Source organism: Phycomyces blakesleeanus (assembly GCF_001638985.1).
Source record: "Phycomyces blakesleeanus NRRL 1555(-) unplaced genomic scaffold PHYBLscaffold_2, whole genome shotgun sequence".
Classification (NCBI taxonomy): domain Eukaryota; kingdom Fungi; phylum Mucoromycota; class Mucoromycetes; order Mucorales; family Phycomycetaceae; genus Phycomyces; species Phycomyces blakesleeanus.
Window position 1 is genome coordinate 137,207 of NW_017265135.1, and position 16,250 is coordinate 153,456.

Below are 16,250 nucleotides of genomic sequence, written 5' to 3' on the forward strand. Positions count from 1 at the left end.
GAATGTACAGAGTTGCCTTAGTATTAAATTTATCTTGACATGTATTTTACATACTGCAATGATGTTTGTTTTCTTCTCTTCTCCTTCATATGATATGATTTAAAGTATACAGATTCTATAGGCTAGCTTACAATCACTATAATTTTTTTTTTCAATTCTGTTAAAGGTATAAAATAGTACATAACAAAAATATTAAAAGAATTCCGAATGACAGCTGAAAGTTGACAGTAATCTAGTGCAATACTTAATCCTGGTAATTATTATGTAAACACTTATATAACTACCAGAAAAAAAAAGGTTGGGACAAAGAGTTGACATTGGTCATAATTTATGGTACCATCATTAACTACCAAGCACTCAAGACATCTTTCAAGAATAAATAGATAGAGTCATTCTATAATAAAATCCCAACAACTTTCAAAATTACTTTGTTTTTACCGGTGTCCGACATGTATATGTTTCTACTTAAAAGCTTATATTATCCTTATACATAAACCACTGATTGTGGGCTTTATATGTTAGAGAAGAAATATCCTCATTTATGGGATTAAATATATCATTCTAATAGGGTAAATCTTATTCAAAATGTGTAGTGTAATAGTACTCAATACGACTCACTCTATTATACATTGAGCAGCCAGTACTTTAGGCATATATACCAGTTGATCTGAAATGAATTAATTTGTTCAAAGCAATAAAATTCTTTCTTTAAAAAGAAATTGGCTTTTTCTACAATTTTGACGTAACCAAGCTTCTTTGCATAGTGACAATAATCACCGAGTCATCTCACTCTTATGCAAAGATTACATATTATCTTTCAATGGCCTTTCACAGTCACCCGTCAAAAAGACTATATAAGCTGTCAAAAATTGGGTCTATCGCATTTTATCTCTCTTTCTGCCAGTTATCACTCTATAATGTTCGGCCAAACCTCTTTAATTTCCAGCTCTGCTTCTTCTGTTCCTTCTAAAAGATCGAGATCATATTCTCAAGGTAAGTTTTAGTTTGATTGAATATATAAATAAGAATTAGCTTTCTAACGTAATTTAATTAGAATCTATTACCATCTCTACCTCAAGCTCGGCAAATTGTGCTGTCAGCTTTATGGATGTTGACTCTGGAAACTGCTCTTTTGGCGAATGCAATATTTCGTTTTGTGCTCGTGAGGAAGAGGATGAGGATGATATTGAGATCCTTTTGGACCCCTCTCAGCTTGATATGGAGGACCAATTTATTTTTGAGATGTGCAACATATCCACTGTTTAATTTCTTTTCGCTCAAACAAACAACCAAAAGTCTTCTTTGTATTCATACCGCTTATCTCATGTGTTACTTCATGTGCTAATTCAAGTCCATTTGTACTTCATAATAAAATATAGTCGACTACGGTCAACATATATTTTGCTCTGTTAAATCTAGTAAAGTACTATCTTTCAACACTGTTTATAATAAGTAACATACTCTTGAAGAGCTATATATATGCTTTTATACGACTTTCTTTCTTTCGTATTATCAGAGTATATCTTTCACATAGACACCAAGACAAAAGTCTTTCTTTTTGACAGAGCGGGAGCGATTACCGGTAGAAATAAAAGCATGTACTTAATGGCAATATGACAATTAAGTACATGAACATATATGTATATACCTATGGTGTACAGTGGCCTTTTAGACTTACAAGATCTTGACTTTCAATGATATATGGATACTACCCCACTAAATATAACTCTAGCTTGTTGTTTGTTCTATCATATTCTGTTTTATGACTTGACCTTTCAAAAATCTACATTATAAAAGTCGGCTCTTGATTCTTATTTCGTTTTCCCGTGCCTATTAATTATGAACCATTTGATCCAAAACAAATGTCTTAGTGGTGTACTTTAATATTTGATAAACTAGCCTTTATTTTACCACTTTGTATATACGCTAATATGGCGACAAATATCTTTTAATTGGATCATTAAACCCTTGTCATAATCTTGCATACAACTAGTGAATTAAAAAGAAAGGGCCGAGACAAAGAGTTCACATTGTACATGATTTAGAATGTCATAATTACTTAACAGTAACATAATGCTTTTTTTCCAAAAAGAAAATCTTGTCATTTAATACAATCCTACCAACCTTTTACCTTTGTCGATTAATAGCGCTGGTCTTCCTATATATATATACATACTTGGAAACTTATATCGTCCATATCCACAAACCGGGGCTCAGGGTGGTATACTAGAAAGAAGCTATATTCCCATTGATAGAATCAAGTATGCTATTTTAGCAGAACATATGTTAGTCCAAGTCCACAGTGTTATTGCACTTAACATAATGACATATATTATACATCAAACAGCTGCCACTTTATGCAGATTTGTCAGTGGTGTTAGGATGAGGTTATTTACTAAAGAAAAGGTAAGCATTTAATTTTTTTTTTAAAAGAAAGTTGGTTGTTTTTACAATTTTGACCTAACCAAGCTTCTTTGCATAGTGACAATAATCACCGAGTCATCTCACTCTTATGCAAAGATTATATATTATCTTTCAATGGCCTTTCACAGTCACCCGTCAAAAAGACTATATAAGCTGTCAAAAATTGGGTCTATCGCATTTTATCTCTCTTTCTGCCAGTTATCACTCTATAATGTTCGGCCAAACCTCTTTAATTTCCAGCTCTGCTTCTTCTGTTCCTTCTAAAAGATCGAGATCATATTCTCAAGGTAAGTTTTAGTTTGATTGAATATATAAATAAGAATTAGCTTTCTAACGTAATTTAATTAGAATCTATTACCATCTCTACCTCAAGCTCGGCAAATTGTGCTGTCAGCTTTATGGATGTTGACTCTGGAAACTGCTCTTTTGGCGAATGCAATATTTCGTTTTGTGCTCGTGAGGAAGAGGACGAGGATGATATTGAGATCCTTTTGGACCCCTCTCAGCTTGATATGGAGGACCAATTTATTTTTGAGATGTGCAACATTTCAACTGCTTAATTTGTATCCACATTATTACATTTCACTTATATGCTTTATATTTGAATTTCACTTTATCTGTAATCTTAATAAAGTGTAACTGGCTATGGTCAACGCAAACCTAGCTGCTATTCTGTGATTCACTTGTTTTATATGATTTTATTAAGAAATTTTATACTCTTGAAAGCGAATGTGTCTACAAAAGACTTAAAAGTATATTCATGAAAGTCTAATAATAAAGGTGTCATAAAAAGGGTTGAACATCTTACATCTTTAGAGAATATTTATTATTTACAACTACATCTTAAGGATATTTGTAATATTCTTATATGCTGTCATAAAAGCTGACAACGCTAGTAGAGGTTTTTGAAAGCTTTTTCTACTGTGTTTTAAAGGATGTTTTAAGGTTGAGTCTTAATTAAATACTATTTTCAGTCCCTTTTTGTTTTATTTCTATTTGTTCTTGTTTGTTTTGCTATTGCAGCTCAAGAAATCCTTTCGTGTTCAAGACACAACTTGTACTATCCTTGAGGTGTGTATTTTCTATTAGGTAGATGTTAATTTAGGAGTGGTTTATCTAGATGAAGGGACGAAAAATCCTGTTAAAACATGTACATTTGTAAGTTATTTTTTTTTAGGTTGGAGGTATACAGGTAGAATCCTGATTTGGTCACAGTTGAGCATTTGTTTATGTACTATAATATATATCTTTTTTTTTCAGAAGCTAACAAAGCTAAAATTGTATAATGATGCAAAGATCCATTTTTTTCATATTGTTCTGGTAAGAAATCAGAAAAATAACCAATCTCCTTCAGGCCAATAATGCTAGCCCTCTAAAAGTAGATCTTTGGGTAGTGTTATGGGGTTATTTACAAATTGCAATTACAATACAACCTATCTGGATTGTTCTTCTGGAAATCATAACATTGTTCTATTAATCTCAGAAAATTGTCCCGTTTAATATATTACTAGTCCCTACAAGTCTAGTTTGTTCATTAATGAGCTCCACAATATCTCCGTGCTATGATAGTAAATCATTCTAATGATATTTATCTGTCAGATGGAGGACAAGATAAACAAAGCGAGATACCGTTGAAGTAACAATGTCCAAGATGTTCTGGAAGCTGCGCCGTACAAAATAATGTAAGGGTATGATTGTAAACTAAAGCTTTGGCGACATAATACATATAGTGTTGTTTAAGTACATATTGTTCATCCTATGGTAAGTACAATAGAATATTTTATTTAATGAAAAAATAATAATAGATTAGAGCATTAGTATCAAACCATCTTAATAAATAAAACCATTTTTTTTATTATTCCAGCTGGTAAAGCATTATTATATATAGGAATGAAAGATATAAAAAAGAGTAGGATTTACGCAAACTGGCTTCTAGAGATGCTCTTGAAAGTAACCTCTTCATAGCTCTTGAAAGCCCATTTTCTTTACTGATAATAATTGAACAAAGTCTAATGAATTGGTCTCATCAGAATACTATACTTCATAGCCCAATATATATATATATTAATACTTGCCTTTCAAAGTCTAAAGTACAGGTCCACTGAATACCAAAGCTATTATTATGTAAAATACTTTTATCTTATGCTACTCAAGTACTTTATAATGAAGATTACGTATATTCTATAAGATACATTTTCTGTTAATGGTAGATTATTAAATTTTGAGAAACCTTATTAACATGTCTCACACACCCAATCAGATATTTTTGAGATTAATCATAACAATAGAAGCTTTTGTAGATATAAGCGCCTCTTTGGGTTTACAACTTCAAGTCAAAATTAAACCCTATACATATCTTCATAAATTAATAACTTGGGTATCAGTGACCTGGTCGGATAAACCAACCATTACTATGATTTTGTGACAAATATTGCTTTACTCAAATATATACAAATCTGAAAATAGACTTTAGTAAATTATACAAATAATTTCAGTGTACTTGTTCATATCCATCATTTCCATTTCTTTGGGTATTTTGTAAGCTATATAAAGCCTAAAATTTCTCATATTAATGCCCTCCATAGTAGCCATATCTAGTATCAAAATACTTGGTACCTCTACAGCTTCTTTAAATATGTATTTACGTATATTCAGGAAATCAGAGTTCTATGAAATATAGTTTACAGCTATAGGTCTAATACTTGACCAGAATACTATACAACCTTTTTTTTAAGTACCCTCTTATGTTTTAATATTTTAACCAGAAACAGGTTCTTTGACTTACAATGAGTATTTAAATGGGAAGTTCTCTGACTACTTTGTGTAAAGTAGAATTATATAGAACCAATTTTTCCTATTTTGATATTGTCGAACCAATATGTCGGCGATATATGATTAATCCGATATTTCTCTGGTATCACAGCTAATGTTCTTTTTTTTTTAATAATTCAAGTCAAAAAAACACAAGGGCAAGTTTGAAAAGTTTACAAAAAAAAGATTATATGCTGAGACTTATTTTAACATTCACGTATTACAAGAATATATATATATATATATATACTTGCAATAACCTCTTTAAATAAATGTACATACACACACGCACATATATATATATAAAGACACAGTGTATGTATGTTGCTGATACTGTATGGCTATTGTTTTTACTGATATCCATTGCTTGTAAAAGTTGTCAAGAGAAAAATGAAGCATTTGAGGCAAGAATAGATGCAGTAACCAAAATTGTGTCCCTACCTGATATATTGACATGTGTATTGCTCTGAATTACAAAACAAGCAAACGCCTAGATTAGGATGCTTTTTCTAAAATGGAATTTTTATAGTACAATAGTTTGTACGATCGGTTTTGCGATAATGTTCAATATTGATAGCAAATTATACATTATCTCTCTATTAGTCTTTATCCCATGAAAGGCAGCGATTTAATTTAAATTGCTATATTTGTATCAATACTCTAAACATAGGATAACACTTGCATTTAATTGGCTCTGATAAGTATCTCGGTATCATTATGCTCAAGTCAGTAGTACATATTTAGTACTTACTAAAGAAAAAAAAAATAGATGTCTTTCAGAGACTTAAAGAGGTGTTGAAAATAGCGGTAGAGAAAGTTATTTCCATTATTGTTGAATAGGTTACCGGGAATTTGCTTTGCGTTTACTCAAATTTTGTCCTACAATATTGCATAGTGTACGACAGCCAACATATATTAAACATATTAAACATATTAAACAAGAAATTGAATTCTTTTTAAGTCCCAGTGATTTAGTGCCAATGGATTACTATATTGAGAAACTCTTTACAGATATAGCTCATGTTCCATCTAGGGATCCTAAAAAAAAGAATATTTTAGCATATTTAACAATTAGATTATGCTAATCCTACTGATACAAACAAGGATTCTTTTTTTTTTACTACTATCATTACTTTAATTAAAATCATCATTTTATTCCACACATTATATTCTATATCAAGTGAAATCAGTCTATTTGGGATGGTCGAACGATATTTCTATACATACAAATCATTAAAGATTCATTTAGATAGTATATGCTAGTTCAAATGTGCTCTTTGCGTTATCTTCAAGGAATCCTATACAGAACCTTCCGGTCAATCGATTGTATTATATACAATGCACATAATTGAACATTGCAAAGAAACCAGAGATAATACACAAAGATCTGGGCCTGTAAAGAAATTGTATAAAAGGGATAGCATTTGTATCCAGCAAGAGAATCCCATCACTCTCTTCTCCATATTCCTTTTTTCATTTATTGTCTACTACAATGCAATTGACTGCAAGCATCTTTACTCTCCTGGCAGTTGCCACCTTTTCATCTGTTCAGGCAGCTCCTGCCAAGGACATCATTCCTCCTGTCTCCACTGTTCCTGTCTCCAAGACTGCCCGGTTCACCATGGCCTCGAACCCTAACTTCCAGCCTAATGCAACTCGCTCTGTATTCAAGGCTCGTAGCAAGTACTTCAAGTACATCGAAGGCCCTGTTACTTTTTCCTCTGGTGTTGGTGTTGTACCTGTAGTTGACTACGCCAATGATATTGAATATTATGGCACCGTTAAAATTGGAACTCCCGCTCAGTCATTGAAGTTGAACTTTGACACCGGTTCCGCGGATCTCTGGTTTGGTAAGCAGAATATTATTTCAATACACTAGGATACAGTTATTTAACTTATACTGAATATTTATAGCTTCCACTCTTTGCACTTCTTGCGGATCTACCCAGACAAAGTTCAATCCTAACAAGTCCTCCACTTACCAGTCTAGTACCAAGACTTGGTCCATCGGCTATGGTGATGGATCCAATGCCAGTGGTGTTGTTGGTTATGACACTGTCAATCTTGGTGGCATTTCTATCCCTAACCAGGGTATCGAGCTTGCCAAGAAAGAGTCCTCCTCTTTCCAGAGTGATCCTATCGATGGTCTCGTTGGACTTGCTTTCGGATCCATTATTACTGCCAAGGGTGTCAAGACTCCTATGGAAAACATGATGAGTCAGAACCTGATTGATAGTCCTGTATTTGGTGTCTGGCTCGGAAAGCAATCAAATGGAGGAGGAGGAGGTAATACATTAATTCTAGAAAGAGAACAAACAATCCAATACAACAAACTAATTATTGCCCTCTATCTCTTTTTGTGGGCTTATAGAATATATGTTTGGTGGCTACAACTCTGCTCACATTGCTGGTACTTTGACAACTGTCCCCATTGACAGCTCCCAAGGTAATACTGTCATAAAATATCAACAAAGTTCATGAAGAAATACTCACTGTTTGGCTTTCATTTAAACAATAGGCTTCTGGAGCATTAACGTCAGTGGCACTACTGCTGGTACTACCAGCTCTGTTAGTAGCCTTGGTTCTTTCAGCGGTATTCTTGACACCGGAACTACCCTTATGCTCTTTACCAACACAATGGCTACCAAGGTTGCCAAGGTCTATGGCGCTACTGACAATGGTGATGGTACCTATGACATCAACTGTAACACCTCCAAATTTGCCCCTTTGTCATTCACCATCAACGGTGCCAAGTTCAGTATCCCTCCAGCTGACTTGATCTATTACCGTAGTAGCAGTCGTTGTATTGCCGGTTTTGGCTACGCTGATCTGCCCTTTGCTATTCTTGGTGATGTCTTCCTTAAGAACAACTACGTTGTCTTTAATCAGCAGGTTCCTAATGTCAGAATCGCTCCTTCCAAGTAAAAAAAAATATTTTATGGAAGTGCCTTGAGTAATAGTCATCTATTGACATTCATTCATTTATTTATTCATTTATTTATTTATTGAGGTTAAATACCTTTGAAATCCTTCGATTTATTCTTATTTTATTTCCAATTCAAATAAACCGAATTCGATCTCTTTTAAATTTCATTTATCATTTATTATTATAAGTGTCTTATACTTTATGGGTTTATTCTATCCCTTTTTACAAAAAAAAGGGGGGGATCAATAGCAGCAAAATGTACTCTATATAATACTACCGAGAAAAGATGTGTGTCTAGGGATGCATTTTATCTCAAAGTTCGCATCACCAAACTCACATTTGATTTCATTTAAACATATACAAAACTTAGAGCAACGGGTATAAAATAGTAATGCACAAATACCAGGAGTCTAAGTATTTGTTTAGGCATATTGATAAGATACTTAAAAAATTATCAATATCTTTCAGCCATTCTTCTTTATATCAAACTTATATAAGGTATAATCATATAAAAGACAGTACAGCTAAAGAACATGAATTTTAAACTTTACAAGTCTTTACTTTTATTTTTTTACTCTTGTACGTACCCCATTGACTGAATTATAGCATATTATCTCACGCGATATCTTAGTATGTAGCCCCTATCGGCTGGAACTGTCAGAAGCGTCATCCAAGCAAACCTTATATCCCCAATATTTTGTGGGCTATAAAACAATAAAAGAAACTATCCTATTGTTAGTTCTTACTGGCAAGGAATCAATACAATCAACAGGGCGGATGACAGAGTTTATTGAACCACACTTCTAGGAAGGTTAACGTAATTGATTTGGAGAATATTACCTACGATCATTAGAATGGTTATTTGTTTGTCTTACCCAAAGAACAAGATATACTATGAGAGGACTTTTGTTTTGTGGGTTAAAAGTAAGATATATTAAAAAGGTTTATTTTAATTTTAAACTTACAGTAGCAGAATATATGAGCAAAAATAAAATTTTATATAGGACAAACTATTAGACATTAGAAAGTATAAAGGGAAAATATATAATAATACGGTGAAATATACAAAACACTAGGCATATGTAAAAGAGCTAGGACAGGTAAGTTTCTAAAGTATGCGTGTATGTACATGTTTATTAAAATATTTGTATTAAAGAGCAATCATACATGCCACAGCTATGGCAGCAAATGCGGTGCTGAAAATTGCACTTTTACTTAGGGTAGACTTAGTAGTACCATCAGAAGACAAAAATCGAGCGATGCTTTCAGAAGCCTCTATTGCTTTAGCAGGACCAATAAGGTCGATATGAGGACTGAGTGTATAGCTGTTTGTGCTTGGATGAGCCTCATTATTGTTCAATTGAATAGGTGCATGTAAAACTGGCACACTTTCTGGGAGAATATCGTTGTTGACTTGGGGTTCGGATAAAGGTGCACTGTTGACAGATATAAGACAAAAGAAACCAATGATAGCAATTGAAGCTCTCATGGAAAGTATAAAAAGCTGATTATGTTGTATTAAAGATTTAAATGAAGAAAAAAAAGAGCAGGGTATCACTTGGTTTTATATCATTTTATTTTAATTTTAGGTTTTCAGATTTATAACCATTATATGGAAAAATGTATAGATCACAATAGAACACAGGAATGCTCTGCGAATATTAATGATAATGAGATTTCCTTGTTAAACCTGTCATTCCACTCTCGTGACTATTTTTATATATGGCTAATACTACATAATAGCTAGAAGCCTAAAGTAATCCGTACCAAGATAATAGATAGACAATTCCAAATATCCAGAATATGGTGTTTTTTCTTTCTTTCTTATTTAAGGATGTTTTTGCTGACAGTTTATTCTAGACTTGTAAAGCGAACGAATTTTTCATATTGAAAATCACACGACTTTTTGGAAACAAGCGTAGTGAGTAAACTGAAATGTGAAAATAATTCCAAGTTTTTTTTTTAGCATCTGATCACCCCAAGTCAATTTCCATTTAGAATCAAATGTCTTGGTGCATTGAACGCAGCCCTTTGTTGATTAATGAATGATAGTGTTATTTATATTTATGTTTTCTTATTTCATATACCATTCAGACAGTAACATGACCAATTTACGCTTCTTTTCTTTTAGTAAAAAATCCTAAAGTTTGCTCAAATAACTTGAAAAGAAAATATATGTGTATATATGTATATATGTAGATATGTATATACTTTCAGCTACTTTAATCACCTGGATTTTGTTACATTTCCTGAGAAGACACATTTGTTTCTTTTGTGGGGAGAGGTTTCTGTACAAATTTCTGAGAGAATGCTTTTGTTAAGAGCAAGAAATATTTTATTTAGTAGATTTAGCAAAGTAGAGGGGTAAGGGAAACCGATAAATGGGTTTTTGTTTGGAAAAATGCAATTAATAATATGCTATCCGTCTATTGAGGCTTGTAATGATGTCCCTTCTAGTAACATTGAATTTAATAGAAAGAAAAACGTTTGTCTAAAAGCATGTTTTTCAGTCAAGACTGTAAACTTAAGAATTATCGAGTGTACTTTAAATCGGAGAATGAACGAAACGGTACATGGGGATGTATGCAAAACTTTTTAGTGGCTTTAAAGACGTTGCTTTATATATATTATATTCTTCCTTTACTACTACTACTACTACTACTACTACTACTACTACTACTACTAAACATGCCATATACTGGCCGCCGTAAACAACACATTATGCGCATGGTGAAAAGTAGAATGCATCGCGCTGCTTTAAGAAAGCAGAATGAATCTCTCCTTTGTGAAACCAACAATAATATACAAGACGTTAATCTTGAAAACGAAACTTCCATTTGTGAAACCAACATTAATGTTCAAGACGTTAATCTTGAAAACAAAGCTCCCATTTGTGAATCCAGCATTGAAGTTCAAGGCGTTAATCTTGAAAACGAAAGTTCGACTGTACTTCAACCTGACATTTCGCTTCAATGGAAAGAGGGTGCTGGAAAGAAGATTCGTAGAGTCTATAGAAAAGATTCAGCAACAACTTTGTGGAGAAGGCGTAAGGCTGCAATTAATTCTGCTCAGAATGCAGAGAAGATCCACAAACTCGAAGATTTAGGGTTTTATCAAGTTCCTCAGACGACTTCGACGGTTGAGAATATTACAATTCCTAGTTCCTCTCAAAGAGAAGAACAGTCAAGGGCAGAGAGAGAGAAAAGATTCAATCCTCATACGAAAATATTTGCGACTATATTAAGCAAAAAATCAGTCTCCCATCTAATTCATGCATAACCATGTATGAAATGATGAAGCATCAGGCCGTAAAGACCTACCTTCTTCAAAGAATTCAGGGTCTTAAGAAAGTAGAAGCTTCAACGAAAGAAATGGAGATTGTGTATGGCCAAAAAAACACTTACCTTCCACTAGTCATTCGAAAGTGGGCAAAAGAGTATATTTATACCGGGTTTATCTCTCCTCGCCAGCAAGGCAAACACGCAAGAGAACCTTTTTTGCTCGCAGACGAAGGGATTGCGAATGCAGTGTCAAACTGGATCCGGAAACAAGAAGTTGAGAATATAACAACCCCGAATGTAAAAGAGTACATTGATCACACTCTTTTCCCTGAAAAGTTTGGAGTATCCGGAAATGTGTCTTTGTCTAGTATAAATAGATACATGAAGAGCTGGGGATTCACCTTTAAGAAAACAGTTGGCGCAGTTTATGTCAACAACCATGAAAGCAATAATACTGTTGAATATTGAGAAGAATGAGCGCATCAAATTGTGAGATCCAGAATTGGAATGAAGAGAAAACAAATCTCGGAATAGGATATAGAAGTGCTTGATGAGTTGAAAAAATTAAATGGTGGGTAGAAACTTGCTATAGTCCCATATGTCGAACCAACATTCGATGCATATTAAGAGGTACAGAAACGGAACGCATGTACGTTTCCGAAGCTATTCATTAGACAGTGATATTTGCTTCAGGATTAAGGATACTAAAATGTAAAATTACAACTTTAGTACAAATTTGCCATAGAATTAATGAGCTAATATGTCAAATTTTATAAGAAAGGATTGCCACTTACATATAACAAAGTAAAAACTTGATTAATCAAAGTGATGTACATTTCTGTATAAAATTCACAAGTCCCCTTCAGTGTACAATATTTTCATGCCACTAAAAGGATTTTTATTCGTTTTTTTTTGAGATTTCAAAATCGTGCGTATGTTTCAGCTGAGTACTCATATTAGATAAGAGAATAAAGGTGACTGAAAAACAAAGGATTGTGGTTAATGAGTTCCCGGTGTGTCTGCTATGGTATAATTAGAAAATATAAGTGAAATACTGGAAAAATATAGACACAATTGATTAGCTTACAAAAAAATATTGTACTCTTGTTTGAACCCATTAGCTCTGGAATGTATGTTTTATTTGTATCCAAGTAAAGCAGTAATCATTCAGTGTATCCGTGATATGTTCATTAACTTGACAATGATTAATTTTTTATATGCATCATTTTTTTTAAAGAAAAAATTAACAATTGGAGATATCACCAGTTTTATTACTAAAGCCTTGAATGTTTCATTAATAATGTGTTGTGGCATGCTTCTGCTTAATACTCAATAGATCTTGCATGACCAATACAGTGGTCTCATCCATTTTAAAAAATGTATAAAAAGACCTCTTTATCTTTCCTTAAAAATCAAATTCCCTAATTATTTTTTTTTACATATTACTCTTCCGCACACACACACACAGCTCAATAAACATTAAAAATATATTGATGGTTATTTATATTCAGTTAATAATAATAAGAATAATTCGATAACCTAATGAATGAATAAACCTTAACTCCTCTGTATACTTTTATTATAGATATATAAATATATACGCCTCTGTGTTACTGCTTCGGTTAACAAGCTGAAAAAGGACTAATAGTCCTCTCTCTTATGTAGTGGATTTTATGTATAATGAGGCTATTGCTTCTTTAAAACTAACCATGTAAACCAAGGAAATCTTATACACTTAGATCCGCGTCAGTTTTTCTTGGTACTCTTCCCATCTTTGAGCCTTTCTACAAGCTGTTTATTGAACATTTTTGTTTTATTTTTTAGAGACAAAAAGATACCCATATTCATTTTTCTATAATTAAAAGGTTTAGGGCTTAGTATATGACACTGTCTTGTACAAACCAGTGATATTTTAATCAACATAATTGCCATAATCAACTGCTATTCCGTTTTACTCGTTGGATCAGAAGTTCTCTAACCAGCTTGTACGTTTTCAAGCCGCTTTTTTTTACATTTTATATTCCTTATTGTAATAATACTCATCTGATCTCTGTTTATTATGGCTCCTCTGTCCTTTTTTCTTGTCACCTCTCTTTCTTGCGCTCCTCTTCCTTTTATGAATAACCAGCAATATTAAAATAGTTTCTTCGATAATAACAAGGGCTTGAATATTTATATAATTATTAGGCAACTTGACGCAACATACTTGAGCACACAGTATCTTCCATTTGATTTTGAAAATAAAGAAGAAGAAGAATAAAAGTTTCTAAAGGATCTTTAAGGACGATAGTTTGTAAAAAAAAATGAACAAAGAAAAAGTTAAACAAAATTAACACTTCTTTTGCTTAATAGTCAAGTTTATGTAATGAGTGTCTCTTTCAAGTCTCGAAACTCATTGGTTGTTTAGGATGTATTCTTTACACATTAAATCTAAAGTTTACAAGCTAAGGAACTCAATCACTCGGACAAACAGTTAAATATAGCTATAATTATTACCAAAATGTACTATTGTGTGGTTGATTTGACTATGGAATAAGGTCATCCCCCATCATATAATTAACTATATGCTATATAGAGGAGGAGGAGAAATTGGATATTTGCTTTTGTATTAGTATAGCTATTCAGAAATACATATATTTATAAAAGTTCGTTTGCGTGTGTAAATACGTTTATTCAAGTATTCTTAATATTACAAGCCGTTTTTTTTATTTAAAAATAATAATTTGACACAGCCGTTTATAGCAGTCTAAAATCAATAAAAGCAATAATTCTATGATTCTTCTTTGTTTTTCAAATCATTTTTGTCAGTAAAACAATCCGACCTCTTCTTTCATATCAATATATACTTAAGTCATTTATCCATGAATCCACAACAACAACCAGTTAACAACCACACATTTGTTGAGACAAAGAAACGGGCGCTTGTTGAAAAGATTTTTAATAAGTTCCTTCGCCAAGACACACAAGTACACAGCGTTTCAGGTCCCAGTGGTTCTGTAATGCATAATCTTGCCACCGGCTTACAAAAAAGGAATTATTTTCGAAGAGGTATAGGCAAAAACAAAAACAAAAAGAAAGTGCCAAAGGAAATAATAGAATGTTTTTTTTATTAATTGTCTTTATATTTTTTATAACCAATAAGGCCCACAAAATGTCTCATTGGGGTGCGGAACAAGAGGATGCAAGCAGAAATTTAGCAACCAAGAAGAACTCGACCTTCATTTAAACTATTGTTCCGACTCTATATACAATACTTTATAACGGGAGTAGAAATATACGTCTATGGGTTGTAATATGCTTTTAAAGAGATCATGATACGGGATACATACATCTCTAGATTCTCAAGGCCATGTCCTTGCTAATCTTTTAAGAATAATTGTACAAATAATAAAATGTAGTTTTCCTCTTTATTTTTAATATAAATCAAATAAAGAACTTACCTTGTTGTATTTGACACTGGAGAGAAGCAATGGAAGGTGTGCAAGGATATTAGGCCATTGATTCAAGACATAATCATCTCTAGGTGATTAAGAGAACTATTGGTGTACTGAAGGTTTATCTGGGAAATCAGGTAGCATTGATTTATCAAATATTCAAAGAATAGGTAAGAATGTTGTGAAAAGAGAGAAAGAAGTGGAGAATAGAAAGTAAATGCTAAGAAACGGAATTTATATAAGCTGCTTGTCATTTTTTTTTTATTAAACGATGTAACCCTGGACAAATTAATCAGTTGCTATCGAATCATTGATAAAAAAAAAGAATGTTTTTTTACTAAGTTTCGGATATAACATTAAAGTGAAAGACACGAACACAAAAAAGAAAAAAGGCTTAAAATAAATAAAAGAAAATCAAAATCAAAATCAAAAGAGCTTGTTTAGATAAGTCTAGGGATTTTGATTTTACTCTTAGAAATATTTTGAAATCATTATAGGCTTCCTTATTACCTATCTACTTTTTAATATACTTGCATCAAAAGAATGATAGTAGTAATAGTAAGTGACTTCATTACCCTATTCTTTTTTCTTTAAACTTCATCTCAAAGCCTCCAACAGTAACCTGGCTTAGTGGGGTCCAGATTTGAGATAGTTGTTGAAACACGAGTAGTTCCTTATATTACACACAGCAAATGACCATTGGAACACTACTCGACTCCCAGAAATATGACCCGTATTGACGTAAATATACACTATTTCTAGTCCTCGGCACTCTTTATTTTCTGGTGTAGTCATATTCTTGGCGAGGTATATGATGATTGCTATTCATATCACTCTTTACACCGTATATAAATTACATTTGATCACAAATCTTGCCGTGTTTACGTTTGCTTGTTACAAATACACATGTACATGTACAACGCTTGGCACTACTTTTAGAAATATACTCATCAAAATAATCATAAGAAGCAAAAACGGAATTAGGAGGAATTATATTGGTGTTGGCCACATTGTTGCACGTACGAATCATGTACATTCCAAACCCAACGCTGCTTATCTGTAGATACTCAATATGAATAGATATAATTAGCCGCCTTATTGAGTCTGTAAAGCTCCACATATTGTAATGAGTAGGTTCCTATCTTTGTCTTTCTCTTGAGTATAACTGCGTTTATCATATGGGAGTACTCACAAGGTAGTATCATGTCAATGCTGATGTTTTTCTTTGTATTGAATAATTGAATAATTAAGAATATAAAAGATGTTCAATGGACCTTTGTGAGTATGGCAGAGAGTGTTTTTGCTACTAATGTGTGGGTTCATGTTTGTACAAGGCTACTCCAACAAAATGTTCTGTATATCAAAACTTTGGAA

The 16,250-nt window shown here is 32.7% G+C and overlaps 5 protein-coding genes across 5 annotated transcripts; 4 read left to right on the top strand and 1 right to left on the bottom strand.

Annotated features, from left to right (window-relative positions):
- Window positions 1-917: 917 nt before the first annotated feature.
- On the top strand, window positions 918-4,611 carry PHYBLDRAFT_58184 (hypothetical protein; the record flags this gene model as incomplete). Its single annotated transcript, XM_018440273.1, is given in 9 exon segments — window positions 918-993; window positions 2,773-2,962; window positions 3,059-3,176; window positions 3,514-3,582; window positions 3,602-3,616; window positions 3,685-3,744; window positions 4,155-4,187; window positions 4,312-4,374; window positions 4,516-4,611. 9 exon segments carry the CDS (start codon window positions 918-920, stop codon window positions 4,609-4,611), a joined length of 720 nt encoding a protein of 239 aa, XP_018297175.1.
- A 2,116-nt stretch (window positions 4,612-6,727) lies between these two features.
- PHYBLDRAFT_14411 (secreted aspartyl protease) lies at window positions 6,728-8,160 on the top strand (the record flags this gene model as incomplete). Its single annotated transcript, XM_018431140.1, has 4 exons — window positions 6,728-7,085; window positions 7,150-7,521; window positions 7,607-7,681; window positions 7,754-8,160. The coding sequence occupies 4 exons, from the start codon at window positions 6,728-6,730 to the stop codon at window positions 8,158-8,160; spliced, it is 1,212 nt and encodes a 403-aa protein (XP_018297176.1).
- A 642-nt stretch (window positions 8,161-8,802) lies between these two features.
- Window positions 8,803-9,650, bottom strand: PHYBLDRAFT_58186 (hypothetical protein; the record flags this gene model as incomplete). The annotated part of the gene is made up of 3 exons (XM_018440274.1): window positions 8,803-8,865; window positions 9,037-9,053; window positions 9,329-9,650. 3 exons carry the CDS (start codon window positions 9,648-9,650, stop codon window positions 8,803-8,805), a joined length of 402 nt encoding a protein of 133 aa, XP_018297177.1.
- Window positions 9,651-10,849: 1,199 nt separating this feature from the next.
- Window positions 10,850-11,910, top strand: PHYBLDRAFT_162219 (hypothetical protein; the record flags this gene model as incomplete). Its single annotated transcript, XM_018434587.1, has 2 exons — window positions 10,850-11,343; window positions 11,418-11,910. The coding sequence occupies 2 exons, from the start codon at window positions 10,850-10,852 to the stop codon at window positions 11,908-11,910; spliced, it is 987 nt and encodes a 328-aa protein (XP_018297178.1).
- Window positions 11,911-14,303: 2,393 nt separating this feature from the next.
- PHYBLDRAFT_58188 (hypothetical protein) lies at window positions 14,304-14,703 on the top strand (the record flags this gene model as incomplete). The annotated part of the gene is made up of 2 exons (XM_018440275.1): window positions 14,304-14,490; window positions 14,585-14,703. 2 exons carry the CDS (start codon window positions 14,304-14,306, stop codon window positions 14,701-14,703), a joined length of 306 nt encoding a protein of 101 aa, XP_018297179.1.
- Between the last annotated feature and the right edge of the window lie 1,547 nt (window positions 14,704-16,250).